The sequence below is a fragment of the Vipera berus genome (genome assembly GCF_964194415.1).
Source record: "Vipera berus genome assembly, chromosome: Z".
Taxonomy (NCBI): domain Eukaryota; kingdom Metazoa; phylum Chordata; class Lepidosauria; order Squamata; family Viperidae; genus Vipera; species Vipera berus.
In genome coordinates this window covers 44,314,738-44,333,914 of record NC_138205.1, presented here as the reverse complement: position 1 = coordinate 44,333,914, position 19,177 = coordinate 44,314,738, and the positions used below count along the sequence as shown (strand labels likewise).

Genomic DNA, 19,177 nt, shown 5'->3' with positions numbered 1-19,177 from the left:
TCTACCTTAAACTTACGTGGAAGTAAGATTCGCTGAAATTAACAAGTTTACTTTTGAGTAGCTGCTTGTTAACACTGATCAAGAGACGGGGCGGCTGGTGATGGGAGTGACTTGCTCGGGAAAGGGCGGGAATTGTTAGAGAAGGAGTTGTTCCTGCCATCTGTAACGCTGTTTCTTAAATTGAGAAATTCCATCGGTGGAAAATGGAAAATGTTGCATCGACGGGCTTTCCCCAAGTATAGTACACCCTTTTCGCTGTCAGGCAGAGACAGCTGTTGGAGATATGCACTATTTTTTGTTCGTTTTTTAATGTGGCAAGAAGAGCAGTAAATCATTGGACAGAAAGCGATTTCCAAATCCCCCGCCCAGCCCTGGGATGATTCATAGAGTGCCTGCCCCAAAGGAACACATTTAAAGGAATGTTCAAATAACTCGGAAATTCTGGGAGTTGAAGTCTACATATTCGCTAAGATCGAAAAACACAGATTTAAAATAATAGAATGAGAAGAATGACTTTGAATAGGTGGATATTTCTTCCTTACCACCGTTTTGTTCTCATCACGGAACCCTTTTTATCTGAAGTCTTACATTTACTGTGTGGTCTCAATCCGGGTGGCTGTCGTTTTTATATATTATCTCAAGCACCAAACTTTCAGCAGCTTCAAGCTTTTGCCAAGTTGTTTCCTGATAAAATGGCAGGAACTAATGTCCAAATGTATGTATTAGGGGAAAAACCAGCATTTTCAAGAGTACTTTGCAAGTAAAAGGAACCTCTTTGTCTTTCATTCTATGTATGTATCTACAGCCCTTTACAAGTTGCCCCAGTTGTAAGATTTTGGACAGTGTACAACCAAGGGGGAAAAAATAACGAAAACAAGATTGGGATTAGAAAAGACGATTTCATGGAGAGACAGCAGAAAAGAGAGTTTGCTGGGCATGTTTATGTTGTGATTAAATACAACTATTGCAAACCTGAGGGAACAGCAGTTAGACATGAAATGAAATGGTGCACTTTTTTTGTTGGGTCTCAAATTGGCTTGCCAGGCAAAAGTACTAACCTTGGTTTACAGCTTAATATTTGGCCTGGGATGTTAGTTACTGATATGGAGCCTGGATTTTCCTTTATATTGTTACTATGCCATGATTTTTGACAAGCAATTTCCAGGAAATGAAACAGATTCTTACATAGAACAATTGTGGTTATTTCTACCACAATAGACATGTTTTTACTATAATAGCTATATTCAGTCTAAATTGTGAAAAAAAAATGCTATACTGTAATAAAGATTTTTTTCTTCATCTGGACATAAATGGCATAATAGGGCTTTTGCTGCTTATAATACTGATCAGGGAGCCACATTTTGGCACTCATTTATGCACCTAAAGCTATTCCCTTAAAGGTTATCGAATTTGTTTGAAGCAACTGTTCCATTTTGGTTCATGAAATAAATAACATTATAAGGCATATTATTTATAACAGGGACAAACATTCTTTGAGTAGATGGAGCCAAACTTATTTCCTGATAGTGGAAAGATTGTGGTGGTTGGGGTCAAGAAGTTTCCTTCCCCCCCTCCCCCCCGTTGTTTCTGGGGAGGTTTTAGAGATTTTTGGTGTTTAAAACTACTGCAAGCCTTTTATATGTATCCCATCTCACAACTTTGAGAAATATTTGGCCAGAATAATTACAAAATTAAAAAAAGAGAAGTGTATGTCAGAGACAATAATAGCTGCATCACAGCTGTAAATCCAAGATTTGTGGAATAGGACTTGAACAAAAAAAATGCACTTTTTTAAAAAAAGTATGTAATTAAAATTCTATACTCAAGTGCATTGACTGCATATCTTTCTTGACTTGATTACTATGAAGGGATCAGAGAGGATTCTTGCATATAAATACTTTAGCGTTGGATTTACACAGAACAGAGAATAACTGTGCATAGATTTCATAGTGTGTGGGACACTTCCTTTAATTCTCATTGTTTTATCCAAATTTATGGCAGGGATGCTTCTAGGCATTCTTTGAGATGATGATAAGTCTTTCTCTTCTTTCCTCTCCCTCTCTCTCTTTCTCTATTAAGAATATCAGATTTTTCTTGAAATGTTCAAGAAATTGCTTTTCCTTAAGTTTCAAGAAAATTCTGCATTTGAAAAGTGAGTGAAAACATATTTATAGCTGAGTGCAGTTCCTCCATAATGAAGTTGAGCCTAGCCAAAGTCATATTTTTGGTGATTCCTTTCTGTAATCCTTTAAAATTGAACAGGTTAAACTAATAAAAAAATAATTTCATAATAGTGTCACTGATCTAAATCTAATTCAGTCAATTTTTCTGATGGACAATGTGATCCCTCATTAAGAGATCTTCATAACACTAAGTTATACCAATTATCAAGAGGAGAAAAACGGCCCTGAATAAGGGGAGATTTTAGGAAAAAAATCTTCCCTTTGCTAGCCATATTCATGGTTACTATTAAGAGTAATTCTAATAGATAGTCCTTTTTTAAATTCACATTCTACCATGGCTAGCAAGTTTCAGCATTGAAAAAAGGGATGCAGTGTCACTGTGGCTTAATGACGCTGGAACTAGCAGCCAGAAATGGTCAGCACTCCGGTGATTTGAGCCTGGCTCAGTGGGACAGAATGAACTCCCATCACTTGATCCCTAGCTCCTGTCCACCAGGCAGTTCGATACTGTGAGTAGATAATTAGGTACCACTTTGATAGGGAAAACCTAATTGCTTTCATGTGTGCTAAGAATGGAAGTCAGCATTGGACTTGGTCAGTCGTGAGGCATTGCAACACAAGGTGAATGAGGTGAGATCAATTGGAGGAGCCCCAAAGAGCCAGCAACCTGAGTGCTGCTAGTTAATTGGGGCAAAGCTAGTTCTCCTTCTCTGCTGCACCTAGGGTAGATGCGTAAGCACCAAACAGAATGAACTAGCAATCTAGGCTGTCGGGACTGCATTGTGTGTCTAGCATGTATTGTGTGTCTAGCATGTATAGATTTCCCTGAGACTGTATGCCATACGCTAAATAAATAATAAGCATTGAAAATGCTGCCTTCATGAGCAGCACTACAGAAATATAACCCTGGGAAAATCACTTCAAAGGTTGAGGGCTGTATCTCAATTCAGAACTTGACAACTCTTGAACCAGATGATCCAATCCAACAGCCTAGAAAAAAGCAAAATTTCTGTCTGTATCCAGAAGAACTCTAATGTGGCATACATATTTGAAAATATTATTGGTGATGCTGACATGAATTGGGGAAAGTGTCATAGCAGTGTGTCCTGTGGTGTCCACCACTGCTCTTTCAGGTATCATGTCAGCTAGAACCATATCATTGTCATTTCTTCTATTATGCTCTTGATCCTAAGATGCCCAGCAAGTGTTACAAGACATCTGATTCCTGTAAATTGTCACTAGGGATGGATGGAGCTTAGCCAAAGCATTAGCGAGCTGTTTGGACACAAGTGCTTTTATGTAGAGTATCTCTGATCAACCTATGGTCTCAAGTTCCAGAAATGGAATCAGATGAACACAAGACATGGAAACAATGCACATTCATGCAAAAAGTAATTTTTTGTTGAACCTGGATCTTTAGAAATATGGGGAATGAAGTATAAACCTTGAAACAGTTGGTCACTTTTCAAGACTTTGAAATCTTGAAAATTAAAATACAATTCAGACCAGAACCTTTTTCTGTTAGGGTTTATGGATAAAGGACTGGAAAAATATTTTACTTTTACATGTATTAGGAGCATGACTTTTATATGCTCAGCCCTGGAAAGACACTGCAATACCTACAATATAGAAATGGTTAGTAAAGATGATGGAACTTAGCAATTATGGCTAAGAGGTTAGCGGCCCTTGTGAACCCAAAGGTGCTTTTTCAACAGGTAACTGGACTTTCTTGTTTTTCTTTGAAGATGTTTCACTTCTCATTCAAGAAGCTTCTTCAGCTCTGATTGGATGGTGGGGAATGGAAGGATTTATATTTCTTGCAGACCGCTGGTCATTTGCATTTTTTTAAAGCAGACATGTCAAACTCGCAATGTCATGTGACATCACGCAACGAATCTGGACTGTTTTGTCATTGCCAGCAATGGGGTGGGCGTGGCTTCTGTGTGACACGTCTGGCCCACAGGCTGGCAGTTTGTTGAGGCCACTTTGAGGTTTATCTGTATCTTCAATTCACCTGAGTGGTGCAGCTACCTATCTCGATGGCTACCCATGCACCCTTGTGCACATCCCCCCACCCAGCAGCAGCCACATATCTGTCCGCCAGCCTGTTTGAGAGGTGCCTAGGACTTGCAATTTCCCCACTGACTGCTTTTTGGAAGCTGACAGGAAGCTGTGGAGTTGTCAGTTAACAGTGGCAATGGGGAGTACTGGGATTGCAATTGCTAAGATATGCAGTCATGTCACATTGTGCATCACTTAGTGAAAGAAATTCCAGACCCAATTGCCAAGGTAAGGACTATCTAAAAATACAAGTCCATATAGGCAAATTCATGGTGGATTAAGTAATTGTTGAGCCTAAAGCAGAGAGAATGAGTGCTGATTGGCTGCTCAGCGCTCTGCTTTAAATTGAGCAATGGATGAAGTTGCAATGAGAGCTCCAGGACCTCCATGTTGAATGTGCCTTCAGTCTGCAGGCGAGGATAAAATGTGAAAAATGGGGCAAGGGGCATGAATTGCAGATGCAAAGGAATTTCAGAGATCACTGTAAGCCTCAAGCTTTAAGAAATTGGATGATAGTCTGCAAATATTTTTTTTCTTGCTATGCATTTTTTCAAATATTCCCAACTAATATTGAGAAGGGAAAAAAACTTCCACAATGTTGCAATCAGCTTATTAGCTAACACAACAAAAAAAACCCACAATATTGTAGCAATATAAAAAATATTTTGCAATTGTATTTTCATAAATATACTCATGTTATACAACAGGAAGCAAATAGTTCCATATTTTTGTTTTCAGAAAGCACTTTAGTTATAAATGTATAGACTCAAAGAATGTATATTCAAGATATTAAAATGAGTTTTATACCATGTATGAAAAGATCTTATTGAAACAATGATCACATTTCATTTTTCAATACCGCAACCAATTTTGGTCATCATACTACAAAAAAGATGTTGAGACCTGGGAAAAAGTTCAGAGAAGAGCAGCTAAAATTATCAAAGGCTTGGAGACTATAACATATGAAGAATGTCTGCAGGACTTGGGTTTGGCTAGTCTAAAGAAAAGAAGAAACAGGCAACATGATATCAGTATTCCAGTATTTGAGGGGCTGCCACAAAGAAGAGGGAGTCAAGCTATTCTCCAAAGCAGCAGAGGGCAAGACAAGAAACAATGGATGGAAACTGATCAAAGAGAGAAGCAACCTGGAATTAAGGAGAAACTTCCTGACAGTGAGAACAATTAACCAGTGGAATGGATTACCTTCAGAAATTGTGCGTGCTCCATCACTGGAGGTTTTTAAAAAAACACTACAGTCACTTGTCTGAAATTGTACAGGTTCTCCTACTCGAGCGGTGCGGCTGAACTAGAAGACCTCTAAGGTTCTGTTGTTCTGTTCTATTCTGTTCTGTTCCGTTCCGTTCCGTTCTGTTCTATTCATTTATGGGTATTTTCAGATTAGGCCTCTGTCTTTGATCCAGGAGAAAATTATTCTGAATGGGTGGATCACTTTTTATTTAAAATGTTTTTCTCCAAAATACATCCTATATTTTTAATTATTACCAAAGCATAACATCCACATAGTATGAATTTCTAATTTCATGCAAATTTACAACTGTTTAGATGATGTCAATTTATACTTTTGACATACATTTTAGCCCTATCATTCATAATTAAACCTACAAATTCACTTCCTTGCTATTAGCTTAGAATTCTTTTATCACAATCCTACTATTTATATTGCATTTCCTTGATTTTTGTTCTGTCATAAGTCAGTCTTCTGCACAGATGAGAGTACATAAAAGTGATTGGGCCATGCAGAGATCCAAGAGTGAAGGACTATCTGTTTAATGTAAAGTTTGGATACTTTACACTCTAGGGCCGTGGTGACGAACCTATGGCATGTGTGCCACAGGTGGCATGCAGAGCGCTCTCTGTGTGCACACGCGCCGTTGCCCCAGTCCTAGGCCTTCAGCTGGGTTTTATAAAACCTTTTCGCTTTAGGCCTCCGCTGCCGTGTGCAAGAAAAAAAAGTTTCAATCAATCAACTTCAACTTCTCACGGGGAAAAAAAGATCTTGCAAAGTTGGAGTTGATTGATTGAACTTTTTAGTCCCACCCAGTCTGCCGTTACCACTGCAGCCATGCCCACTCAATGAGCCATGCCCACCCAATGGGCCACGCCCACCTGGCACCTGACAATACATAAGTGGGTTTTGGGTTGCCGTTTGGGCACTTGGTCTCGAAAAGGTTCGCCATCACTGCTCTAGGGGAAAGAAGTGCCTACATCAGTGGTCAATGGGTATTGCCCTGCCACAATCCCTCAGGGATCCCTTCCGGCTGCTGACAGAATAGTTGATGAAGCACACTGCATTTGCCAGAGGATTCTGCTGGAAAACACTACCTTAAAACTGAAATAGCTCAGGCTGATTTAAATCTGACCCACAAGGACAGGGCAGAATAAAGAGAGTGTAGTGAAATCACTATATCCAAAATACCTAGCTACCAATTTCAGTGTGTTAACAAACTTGGGTTTAAACTGGTTTTAACTGAATGCAATAACTGAACCATGGTTTATGGATTAGTTTTCTGTGAGAACTAGGTCATAATAGTTTTTTCAACAAAACATGTTTGAAACAAAGTATGCCTTACAACAGTGTAGAAATCCAGCCTAATTCCCATAGTCTAACACATAGAGAATACAGAACAGGCATGTCAAACTGCTGGCCCTGTGGGCTGGATGCATCACGCTGAAACCGCACCCATTGCCAGCAATGGGGAAAAAGTCCCAATAACGTTGCACGATGACACGTGACATCTCGAGTTTGATATGCCTGATACAGAAGGTTGCAGAAAACTGATTTATAGTTTATTTCTGTATCTTCAAGAGAAGCCCAGGCCCTCACCACTTTTTGCTATTTCAGCATATAAAAATATGAATTTATTTCACACATATAATTATCAACCCAGCTTATAAGAAGAACCTGTATATAGTGATTAGTTATCCAAACTGTAGAGTGGAGGAAATATCAGTCTTTTATGCTGGCTGAGAAATCCTGAGAGTTGAAGTATATGCGTCTTACAATGACTTGGATTGAGAAACAATGATCTACAGACCTAGTCCACATTTATTTGATATATATATATATATATATTATTAGAATTTTTAACATAACATAAATCATTCAGTAATTTGTAAACACTATGTTGTCTGGGTAACATTTATAAAACAATCCTTAATAATTAATTTCTATGATCTATATTTCATATGCTAATTTCATTTGATTTCCCCTTTCCCCAAAGTATCTTTCTTTGCAAAACATTAGATTAAGACAAATTCTCATTATTTTAATTAACAAAAATTAAGTAGTTTCAATAATCCTATTTGTCATTTTAGTTGCCTTATCGTAAATCCTGTTACCGTGTTTATTTCAGCTTATTTCTCCCCCCAAATTCTAAATATTCTTACTAGTGACATTCTTTTCAACAGTTAACTATATTTACATTGATGGATTTAATTCTGTTTTTCCCATATAAGCCCTCTCATGCTTTTATATTTCTTAATCAATAAGTAAAAAGGTAAAAAGAGAAAAGAGGAGACAAAAAAGAAGAAAAAGAAAGAAAAAGAAAAAAGAAAGAAAAGGGAAACAAGAGCACTGAAATACAAAAAATAACATACAACTTAAAATATGTATCCCTCCTAATTTAATATATATTTATTCCCTCAATTTCTTATTCTTTTTGACCGTAGCTAAGAATGTATTTAATCTATTTAAACTTTAAGCATTCTATTCAATAGTTCTAATCATCTAATCCTTTAACTCTCATTCAAAACACATTTTTTATGCTTTTCTTGTCGTCAATTTAAATAACTAAAACATTTGCTTTTGTTTAAATCATTTCAACTTTTTTTTAACAGAAAGAAAAAAAACATATTATCTTAGTTAAGAAAAAAGAAAGAAAAAAATTCATCCCTCTAAGAGTAATATATTTCAAAGTTTTTCCGTTTCTTTAGCCATATTCAAACAAATGTTTCTTTTTTAAAGTATTCTTTCTGATAATTTCCATCATCTATTTTCTGGATTTCTATTTTAATCTTTTTTCTCTGGCCGTTGCCTTTCTTAATCAGTATGTTTTGCTACATCATTTGCTTCCCTGTAAGGAATTTTTTCTCATTCTTTTCCTTATCTTCAAAGTTGCTTGGACATGTTGAAGTATTTCCCATTTGGATTAAATCATGATTTTTTATTTTATATGGTTCCATCTTCAAGTCTCTATCCTCAGAATTATGTTCAGCCATCTCTACTGTATTTTCCTGGGAAATTTCTTGGAGTCAAATTAAGTTGAAAATAAGTTGATTCATACTCTCAAGGTTATTCTGGATTTCTTTGTAGTTTAAAGTCATTGTCCTTTGAAATTGTTGCCGCTTATCATATGTTTCCTTTTGTGAAGTGTTCACTTTATACAGTTTCATCTTTAAGTCTCTATCCTCAGAATTTTGTTCAATCACCTCTACTGTATTTTTCTGGGAAATTTCTTGGAGTGAAATTAAGTTGGAAATAAGTTGATTCATGCTCTGAAGGTTATTCTAGATTTCTTTGTAGTTTAAAGTCATTGTCCTTTGAAATTGTTACTGCTTATCATGTTTTCTTTTCTAAAGCATTCATTGCTTCAGCTTTGTTACTCTCACTTGGTTTACACAGCTGCATTTTCTAAAAACTTTGAGGTCAGAGAAAAAAAATCATCACCCACCAGCAGGTGTCAGCGTTTGCTCATTTTTCAGGTCTTTCTAGTCCTTATTCTCTCTCTAAAGGGTAAGTTTTGCCGCTTCTGATAACCAAAAGGGAGGGAGCAGAGTCCCCCTCTCCCTTTCCTTCTTCGGAGATCTCTTATTTTGGGGACTTTCTTCTTCAGGAAAATAAGTAGGATAGAGAAAATCAATATTCTTACCCAGATTCAAGCATGCTGTTTTAGATCTGCTTGATTTGAAAGCTTATGACTTCTTGTTGTTTCCAACTATGGCTGAACAAACAGTTAGTCAGCCCTTTCTTCTGTTGGTTTCTGGGAGGCTTCTCCTGGACCATTCAGAGAGACCGCCGCCTCTCCTAAGTCCCTGGGATTTCCTTCCTTCATTCCACCCCTTCAGGATGGGTTCTGGCCCCTTAGGGTCCCCAACAAAAAGAAATTCCAGCTGAAGAGTTCAGCATTCCGAATCTTCAGACTGCTCGCTGGAAAACAGGAACAGGAAGTCCCTAGTCCACATTTATTGTGGGGCTGAGTTTGTAAGGCTAGTTTCAATAGCCCTCTGCAACTGATCAGTTTAGAATTTCAGATCAATGGCAAAAGTATGCAATTATGTACAGTATCTCCATCCCAAGACAGACAAGTGATGTGGTGGCAGGGACAGTTATGTGGTGTACCTGGATGCTGTAAGGGTCTGGATGGGAAGGAATCAGGTTTGACTGTACCCTGGCAAGATGGAGTGGCTATATGGGATTTTGGCCCACCAAACCCATGTGATTTTTTTCATCTTTGACTCTGGATAGGGGTCACTTTCCCAGACTGAGTTGGTGCATAATGTTGGGGTCCTACTGGACTCATAGTTCATTACTCTTCTGTAGCTTATACAATTCTAATACAGAACAAACATTTCTTAGTGCCATTTTAATTAACTTTATTTGAGTTGCATTCTAGAAAACTATTAAATCAGAAGTACTGTTGATATAAAAGTTATTGTGATTTACTCACAGTAGTCACTTCTTGTGATTTCTCTCTTGGCTGCTGGAAAAGCTGTACTTTCCATAGACAATAAGGAGTGGCTTCTTTAATAAAGTTTGACTCCTGATAAATACATCAAAGTATCCATGGAATTTTCTTCATCACTTTATGGTTTGGTTTAGTTTAATGTTGACTGATTAGTCTAAAGGTCATATAACATAAAATAAAATAATGCAGCATATTGCGGTATTAAAAATATTAACAAAATAGTCAATTAAGATCATTTCCTTTGGCAACTAACTCCAATCTGATCTAGATAGGAAACTCTCAGAAAATTGGCTTTAGATATATACTTGTTTGTCTCTCTTTCTGTCCATGTGTTTGTACCTTGGAGGAAGTAAGATAACTTATTAATGGGGTCCCAATAGGCTCTCCTATCAATTAGTGACTTTAACAAGCCATGTTCTGGCTAAGGCATGTGGTTGACAATTACAGAGGAGATGAGTGATATTCTGTTTGTTGTGTGTCACATACAGTTTTTAATACATCCTCTCTGGATGAGGTATTTGATGAAATTGCCCATTTTTTTCCACAGAATTGAAGCTTGCTTAAATCTTGCTTTGGTTAGAGTTATTCTTTGGTCCTGTGTCAGGCCCATAGTTAGATATTTTGCTCTTGAAGGTTTTTCTTAGGCTTTTGGCTGAGATCAAGTGTAGTATCACTGCTTTATAGAACTGAGCTCCTGTTCTCCCCCGCCCCCCAAATAAATCCAATCTATTTTACAATCTCCCATACAAATACTAATCAGGCCTGACTTGCTTAACTTTTTAAAGTCAGCCAAGGTTGGCTAAGAAGTGCTATGCTTTGATCTGATAAATTCATTAACATGAATTTGGTCAACATATTTTGCTACTTTATGTTTCCATTTTCAGATTATTATTTTTCTTGTTTGGATTTGAATTTCTTACACTTCTCATATTTCTGGAAATTTGCAAAGAGCATTGGCTAAAACAATATTATTGCTACATTCATATACAACCATAAATTACAGTACCACAGACAGGATATTACATGAATACTGATTTTTGTTTTATTAGTTTCTCTAGGAATACTGTAGAAAGGACTCATAAAATTAATATTCACACTTTGTCTTAGAAAGTTTTCCAGACGAAGGATTTCTTCACTACACAAAAAATTAAGGTCAAATCTACAAATGAAAGGATAGGATAGGGAATGTAGGCTAGGCTGGAATAGGATAGGGTAGGATAGATGAAAGAAAAAAATATAGTTATAATTCTATGTTCATTGTAAAGATGTTCAATGTGGAATTGATAAAACTAATTTAAAATACCATTCACACGCTCATTCTAAAAATTATATTTCAGATAATGGCAAATCAATGCAATACATTATTCCACTATAATTAAAGAATAATCCATACACATTTCATAAATTTCTTTGTGATAGCCTCAGCTACCTTTGCCTTCCTAAAATGTTTATCATACCTTAAAAATAGATTATTTTTTTTGTATTGCTTTATACTCTTCTGAAGTACATAGTCTGAAGCTAAAAGGAAGCCTACATTCCCTCACATTGAGTACATATCGAACTGTTAGCTTGTAGAGAACATAGTACTGCACTATTGTAAGTGTATTAACTAAGCTGGAGAAAGCATCCAGCTGGGTTCCCCAACCCCCTTCTATTTCTAGATCTCTAGAACAGAGCTTTTCAACTTTTTCAGAGATTGTACCACTTTTAGGACATGACAATATTTGAGTACCACCAGTGCTTAGCAAGGTGTCAGAAACTTGATGACTTAAAAAAAGGGGGGGGATTTTGAGTTTTACTTATTAGATTCATTTGTTATAGAAATGGCTAGTTTATAATATTATGGAAAAGTAAAAAGTTGAGGCTCAATGTTAATGCTTCCTTCTACTGCAACAGAGGAAGTCAGTTCTTTTTCTCTTCTCCCCCTCACTTTCCCCTCCCCCTTTTTCCTCTCCACTATTTGCTTTTGTATTTTTTTTAATTTTATTCTATAATCTAATAAAATGTTACAAACTGTAGGAAAAAAGTAAAAATGTACCAGTTTTAATTTCTTCGGTGGCTGTTCCTTTGCTGAATCACTTTCCCTTTGCACTGACAAATGTATGATGAATTTATCCATGTTTATTAATATGCACCACTATCAGCTAGCTCAGGGGTCTTCAAACCTGACACTTTTAAGACTTGTGGACTTCAACTCCCAGAATTCCTCAGCCCTCGTGGCTGGTTGAGGAATTCTGGGAGTTGAAGTCCACAGGTCTTAAAGTTGCTAAATTTGTAGACTCCTGAGCTAGCTGGTTGGCCCTTCAGAGCTCTTCCACAGTGTAGTAAGAATGTACCCCCCCCCCCACAATCCCTTCCCTGTACTCTTGAAGACACAGGAATCAAGTGCAAAGCAAGAAAATAAAAAAAAACACAAACTCCGTTTTCCCCCCTCTTTAAGCTGCCTCCGTCGTGTCAGGTGTCACAATGCTGCAATCTTGACTGAAAGGCTCCAGCAACCGCGAAAAGCTTCAGCTTTAAATTAAGCCAGTTTACCTTCAAAGAAAACTTTCTAAAAGCCACAGAGACAATTAAAGGGGGTAAAACTAATTACATTTGTTTAAAGGGATCAAACCTTTCCTGTTGTCTTTTTACTCCTTCCCCCACCCAAACCATGTTCTTTTATAGCCTCTCCTCTCTTCCCCCTCCCTTTTTTCTTCTGTTCACCTCCAGCTCCGAGCTGCTTCTGGAAGCGCCAATCAGCTGGAGCCCTGCCGGATCCTGGGGCTTCTGCCAGCCCAGCCAGTCCTGCAGCTGCAGCTGCCTCTCCTTCAGCTTGGCTCACTTTGGCTCATTCCCCTCCCCTCCTACGCTTGGCTAACAATCGTGTACCACCTGCCATGTGGCAAAGTACCACAAGTGGTACGCATACCACCGGTTGAAAAGCCCTGCTCTAGAAGTGCTACATGGTTGTTTGAACTTTTGTGTATGCAGTAATGTATAGCAGGACTGCCCAAATCAGTCTATCGAGCTTTGTCTGGTATCAGTGGAAATTCTAAGCTCCATCCCTTCTGTTTTCTTTTTGCAGTTGGAAAACATAGTTGTGTGTGTGTCATATGAACTGTCCTGAAGCCCACCATAAAGTAATTTGCCAGGACGTCAGGATATCTTCATCCTCATTGCCACGTAGGATACAAATGCTAATCCTGTTGCTACATGGAATTTGGGTGGAGGCAGTCTTGTCATCCTGCCATTTATCTTAGACTGCAAAATATTTTTCGCCCACCCCAACAAACAATAGCTTTAACTGGGCAATCTAAAGCAGGGAAGCAGTATAAACATAATATAGCAATGGAAGAAGTGCATCCTGATTCTTGCCTGAAACAATGTTAGCCTCTCTTCATTCCTAAGGTGATGGTCAGTGGGAAGTCTTTGGGGCTCAGTCAGTAGCCAATGTGCCTGAATGCTGGTTAAAATTTCTTTAACTAGGGATGGAAAATTTGTAGTCTCATCCAGAGCCTTTGTCAATTTCTCCCTTTGGGTCAAAGTATATCCCACAATATACTTAGAACGTTCCACTCTCTTTGTCCAGTTTTTTCTTATGTGTCTTAAGATTCCTCTGGGTCATCTACCACGTAGGAGTTCAAAGGGACTGAAACCAGAGGAGGCTTGCGGAATTACCCTATATGCAATCACATGTCCCAATACGTAGGATCTTCTGCTGCATATTTCGTTAACATATTCTTTAGGGTCTGGTTCAATTGTTCTACAATTCTATCTATCTGATGGCGTTAAGTACAAATTCTATACAGTAATTCTTTATACAGTCATGTGAGTAAAGTCGATTAGAAATTGATCCTTGATCCCTCTGACAGAGCCAACACAATTTTTTTCTGCACCCAATTTGCTGGTTTAGAGTTATGCCTATCTACTTTCTTTGATGACCAAGAACACTATTATGTACCCATACTGGGGAGGGTCTAGGACAACTCATTGCCCCAGCCAACTCACCCTGGCCAACTCATCACGGGACAATTCAACATGGAATAACTCAAGATAGGAATAAGTGAATTGCAGCAGGCCTTGTCTTGATTTAGCTTTGAACCTTCTCAAGCTAGAAGTCCTCGAGACTGGGGTGAGCAGCAATTCTTTTTGTCCCTCTCTTGAGTTATCCTGCATCGAATTGTCCCACAGTGAGTTGTCCCACAGTGAATTAGCTGCATCAACTTGTCCAGTGCCAAGTCGGCTGGGGCTAGTTGTCCCATTCTGCAATAGGGAAACTTATTACTAAATAGTAAGAGGAATCCTACATTATTTCAGTCATAAGACAGTGTTCACAATATATCTCATGCCTAATAATAACAAAACTCTAAGGTATTAGCGTAACCTGAAGCTTTTAATTTTAACAGTGTGATATAGGACTGAGGATTTGGTCCTACTGTATCATTTCATTTTATTAGGTTCATAAGACCAGTACTCCTGAATCAGTCATTCAGTTTTTAAAGGAAAGAGATAAAACAGAATAAAATTTTAAATTGCATTAAAAGTAAAGAGATAAGACCTGGAACAACTAAATGACTACACAAGAGCAACTATTAACTCTTTGACGGTAACTACTATAGTACAAAAGATAGAAACTATATCACTCTGTGTGTGATGGGCATCTCTTTCTGCTCACATGGATAAAGAATCACTGGTGTATTCTGAGAATTCAGCTACTATGGGAAGTGCCCTTTTTCTAGATTTGTTGACTCATTATCAGTCCCATCAGCATCCTCAACAGCTAGTGAAAATTGCTTAAAGTTCTATTATAGTCATTACAGAATTATAATTTTATTCCTGAAGGGCCAAAAACCTGGTATAGAGAAAGCTGCCTTTTTTCCAGTGAACACTCAACACTGATGAAGAAATTCTTTCTGTTCTATAAAAGAAGCACAAGGACGTTTTATGAACTTAAAGACACACTGAGATCAAAGCAGCTGCCTGGGAATATAAGAAGGGTGGGTTGGATGCCATCTTGACCAATTTTGTACAAAATCAGATTTGAGCAAATCCTCCACAAAGTGACATGGAGAATGACATTTTCTCCTGTGTTTTCTACCCCATTATGAAACAATTTTGCAAGCATTATCTTGTGCAATCCCTTAGCAACTTTTAGCAACACTTCATGAACTTCACCTGGCCAGCATAAAGAACATGTAACCACATTAATCACTGAAATAACACTTTGTTTTAAAAATGTTTGCCACAGGAGCAAGCTGGCAACTCCACATTTTAAAACAATTAATTTAGTTCTAAAACAATATTTTAGGAATGCTGAAAGCATTTTACAGAGAGAGAGATTTTGGCTATAATCCCTTGTAGGACACTGAATCAGGATAAAAATGGGCTAAATATCTGAATAGTGCAGATAAATGGACAATATAAAAGCCCTAATTCAATTTTTGAACCAAAGATAGCATTCATCAATTTATTATTTTCAGCACAGAATGTGGAAACCAGTTAATTTGGTTTCTCCTTAAGGCGAGAGAGAGAGAGAGAGAGAGAGAGAGAAAGCCCCCACATAAGCAAAGACTCCAACCACACAGAAAACATTAAATAAACCATTTTTAAGGATAAAAAGTAGAATATATACAAGTTCATCTACTTTTTTCAAAAGCTTCTAAATTCTTCTTATGTTCTCTTTTTATGGATGCTTAAAAGTACTTTGCTTTGAAGATGTATTTGACAATCTTTCTGCAATCCAAGCTCCTCCAGATGTTTTCTGACTTACAGTCTTGGCTGGAGGATCATGGCAATTAAGGATGCTCAATCCCATTTGAAGACACCAGATTGTGAAGGATGTCTTACACAGGCATAAAAACAGGATGTGCTGAAATAGCAGTGAAGAATCTCAACTATGCTAGGATTTGGGTGAATAGCTCCCAGAATTATTTGCTACAGTATTTTGCTAGATGTATTGAATTGGGAATGCCACATCTCTCAGAGAAAAATTATATTAGGAAAAGCCATTTTTCCTCTCTGGGCTTTCATTATTTTCCTAATGGAATAAACCTCACCGCTGCATTTGTATAGTCTTCAGCTCATTTAGGCAAAATGAAGGTTCAAAAAGACTGATTTAGATAGTAAACCTTGAGCTAGACCTGCCACAACTGAAACATCCTGTTTGGATGATTCCATAATGAATAACATTAGATGCCAGCACTTTATAATTGTCAGTATTGGTAGTAATAGTGTTATACTTTATTAGCAATCAGTAATAAAACTCTTGTCAAATTCTAAGAGCGTCCCTACTCTCTTCCCAAAAACCTTCAAATCTTACAAGATCTTAAAATCCTGCTATACTTCACGTGACTTGGGAAGCGCATTTGAGCTGTCATGTCATCTTGCATGATGGCTCCAAGGGTTGGAGAAAGTCACTAGACAAGTGATTGCCAGAGCCTGAGGTTGGCTTTGGGCAGCTTTCCCCAGGACCAGGTCACTGTGATCAGGTTTGAGAATTAGGAATTTTCCATGTATCGTGTACTTTTTTTTACATTTAATCAAACAAGAGGAAATTATCTTCCTTTTAGTACTTGATGACTGATCTAATATCTGGAGAGGAAGCTTTAAGGACATAGAGTTAGACTGGGTTATGGCTCAACTTTAGGTTAGCTTATTGGTTCAAGCACTAAGTACTTCAACTTTGATAAAAAATATTGTCACTATAAATGGGAAGATGAAAACCCCAGAGTGATCACTATCTATTCACATTATTAACTTCTAGTTTTCTCCCTTTTAGATCCATGTAGAATAATTTTTGAAGCTTCATACATTATAGTGCATATAACTCCTACATTATCATTTAGGTGTCCTTTTATGTTCTGGAATATGTTTCATTACAAAACCTGTTAATATTTGTTAACAAGAAGTACCTATTTTACTTAGATTCTCTGGAACAGAAGAAATGTTTCAGATATGCTACTGTTTCCTGAGAAGTGTTAAAAGAATTTAATTACCTAACTGGAAAAAAATCCGCTTATTTTTATATTTAACTCCACTAGCATCTATGTGTATGCTAACTAGTAAAACAACAGAAGCTGATGTCAGGCTCCAATCTTTAGGAACTTGGAACAAATAATGCCAAAAAAATATTCCAGCCATGTCAATTTTTACTGCAGTACCCTTTCTTAACTAACTATATGCACATTGGCAGGGTAGGGAGTAATTAAATTATACTCTTCTTAACAGAATGCATGCTTAGTAAAAAGAAGCAACTTCATATATCCAGGATATTGATCATCAAAATTCATCCACCCAAAATATTTTCAGTGCCCAAATGCAGCCTGAGTTTTTTTTTTAATGTTGATGTCCCATGTCTTAATGTATTAAGCTTCTGGTGTCGTCTTTTCTCCTTCTTCTTGTGCCCTAATAAAAAGCTGCAGAAGGAAAACACCCAGGCAGCAGTGCCCTTTTCCCAGATTATGCCCTCGAGATGTGTGAAGATTCAACTCATGTAGCAGTCTAACTAGTATAATCAATGTGAAACATATCTGGAAAGTATGTAAGTTGAGGAAATCTGCATTATTAAATGGACCTTTTCCTTTTGCAGCTTTTTGAAGAAATGATAGGTTAACAACGTTAACCAAATAAAAACCCATTTTCCTTTCTTACAGTAACCGGCACTGTTGATGAGAAACAGGCTAATAGCAAGCAGTCCTTAAAAGTAAAGACTATTTTGTGCTAGATGCGCCATTGCTGCTAGACAGGATCGATTTTATTTTAACATAATGATCTATTTATGAAAAATCTGTTCTACCATATGGATGGTAGGTACAAAGAAAACAAACCCATCACCTTGCTAGACATCACAACGAGTAATGAGAGATACTAGCTTCTGAACTTCAGCACTGTCAGGAATAAGTAGTAATCAACAATAGACTTTAATAATTTAACTACTACTGTTGGATTTCTGACAAAGAGAAAGATATTGGAAATGAGGCCCCCGATATTCCCTGTCTTCTTCATCTCTGCTCTCATGTAACTTCACAGTAAGCTAGCTGTGCTCCAAGAGGTTGATCATTCAGCCAATAACTCTGGCCAGGAGTGCAGTGGGAAAGCTGGGATTCAAACTGCAGCACCCACTGCAAAACCAAGGGCAAGCATTTCATCTGCTTCCTGCCTCTTTTCTTCTACCCTAATCCTGTCTTTACATCATTAAAGGTTTTTATAAACAATTGAGAGAAATCTGACTATTCTTTTCATAGGCTGTAGCTTAATTTTTCCTGGCATAGCCCTTCAGTGAGCAAGTCAAACTCCCCCAAAGGGACAGTTTGATGTTAAAGTGCATTTATCATCTTAAATAAATGTCGCCTTGAATCAGGCTTCTATTGTCCTTCTGAACAGAATACTTTCCTACCAGAGGACAAATGATAAGTACCTTTTACATAGTAGTGTTGTCTGCTTCTATTTTCAGATTCTTGAGAAGAAATAATAAGATTAATTATCATACGTTTCAGCTTCCTCTTGTCTTTTTGCAAGCCCAGAGCTGGTTATGTTTTGCTGGTTTTTGCAATCCTGTGCAATATGTACCCATTGAGAAGAAGAGCTCTCCTGCAATCCTAACCTGAAGATGCAGCCAGAGCAAAGAAAGTGGGGTTCTCACTCTGGTATATCACAGCTCACCAGAAAAAGGGAGAGGGGAAAGAAAAGACTTCCCACCCCACTGAACTCAGTACTTGTTGATTCCAAAGATACGGACACCATGCAGCTGGGGCAACTTGGGGATCAAGACGCTCATCAAAGAGATGGTGTTGATGATGAAATGTACCCGGTCATATTTTGTGTAGAAACTGGTAAAAAAATAACTGAAAAGGAAAGTAAAGGAGTTTCAGTTTTACAAAAGTGCTTAAAATACTTTAAAACATTTGTCTCTTGTCCTACACAACTGGATGATACCAAAGGGGAAAAAATGCCTGGGTCTGCAATCTGATAAAAAAGGTAAAGTTTCCCTCGCACATGCGTGCTAGTCGTTTCCGACTCTAGGGGCCGGTGCTCATCTCCGTTTCAAAGCCGAAGAGCCAGCGCTTGTCCAAGGACGTATCCGTGGTCATGTGGCCGGCATGACTAGACGCCAAAGGCGCACGGAACCTTCCCACCGTAGTGGTCCCTATTTTTCTACTTGCATTTTTACATGCTTTCGAACTGCTAGGTTGGCAGAAGCTGGGACGAGTAACAGGCGCTCACTCTGTTATGCGGCACTCGGGATTC

At 37.8% G+C, this 19,177-nt stretch overlaps 1 protein-coding gene and 1 long non-coding RNA gene across 6 annotated transcripts in view; both read right to left on the bottom strand.

Annotated features, from left to right (window-relative positions):
* Positions 1-8,215: 8,215 nt before the first annotated feature.
* On the bottom strand, positions 8,216-9,190 carry LOC308676973. The gene is made up of 2 exons (XR_014028391.1): positions 9,134-9,190; positions 8,216-8,902 (listed from the first exon to the last, which is right to left on the bottom strand). It is a non-coding gene; the product is annotated as an uncharacterized lncRNA (long non-coding RNA).
* A 3,460-nt stretch (positions 9,191-12,650) lies between these two features.
* ORMDL3 (ORMDL sphingolipid biosynthesis regulator 3) overlaps positions 12,651-19,177 on the bottom strand; it is a 29,469-nt gene continuing 22,942 nt past the window's right edge. For all 5 annotated transcript variants that reach the window (XM_081343729.1, XM_081343728.1, XM_081343731.1 and 2 more), the window contains 2 exons: positions 18,665-18,774; positions 12,651-17,460 (listed from right to left, as the gene is read on the bottom strand). In XM_081343729.1, the coding sequence (XP_081199855.1) occupies positions 17,432-17,460; positions 18,665-18,774 (139 nt within the window). In that variant the 3' untranslated portion in view covers positions 12,651-17,431. The remainder of the gene's footprint in view (positions 17,461-18,664; positions 18,775-19,177) is intronic.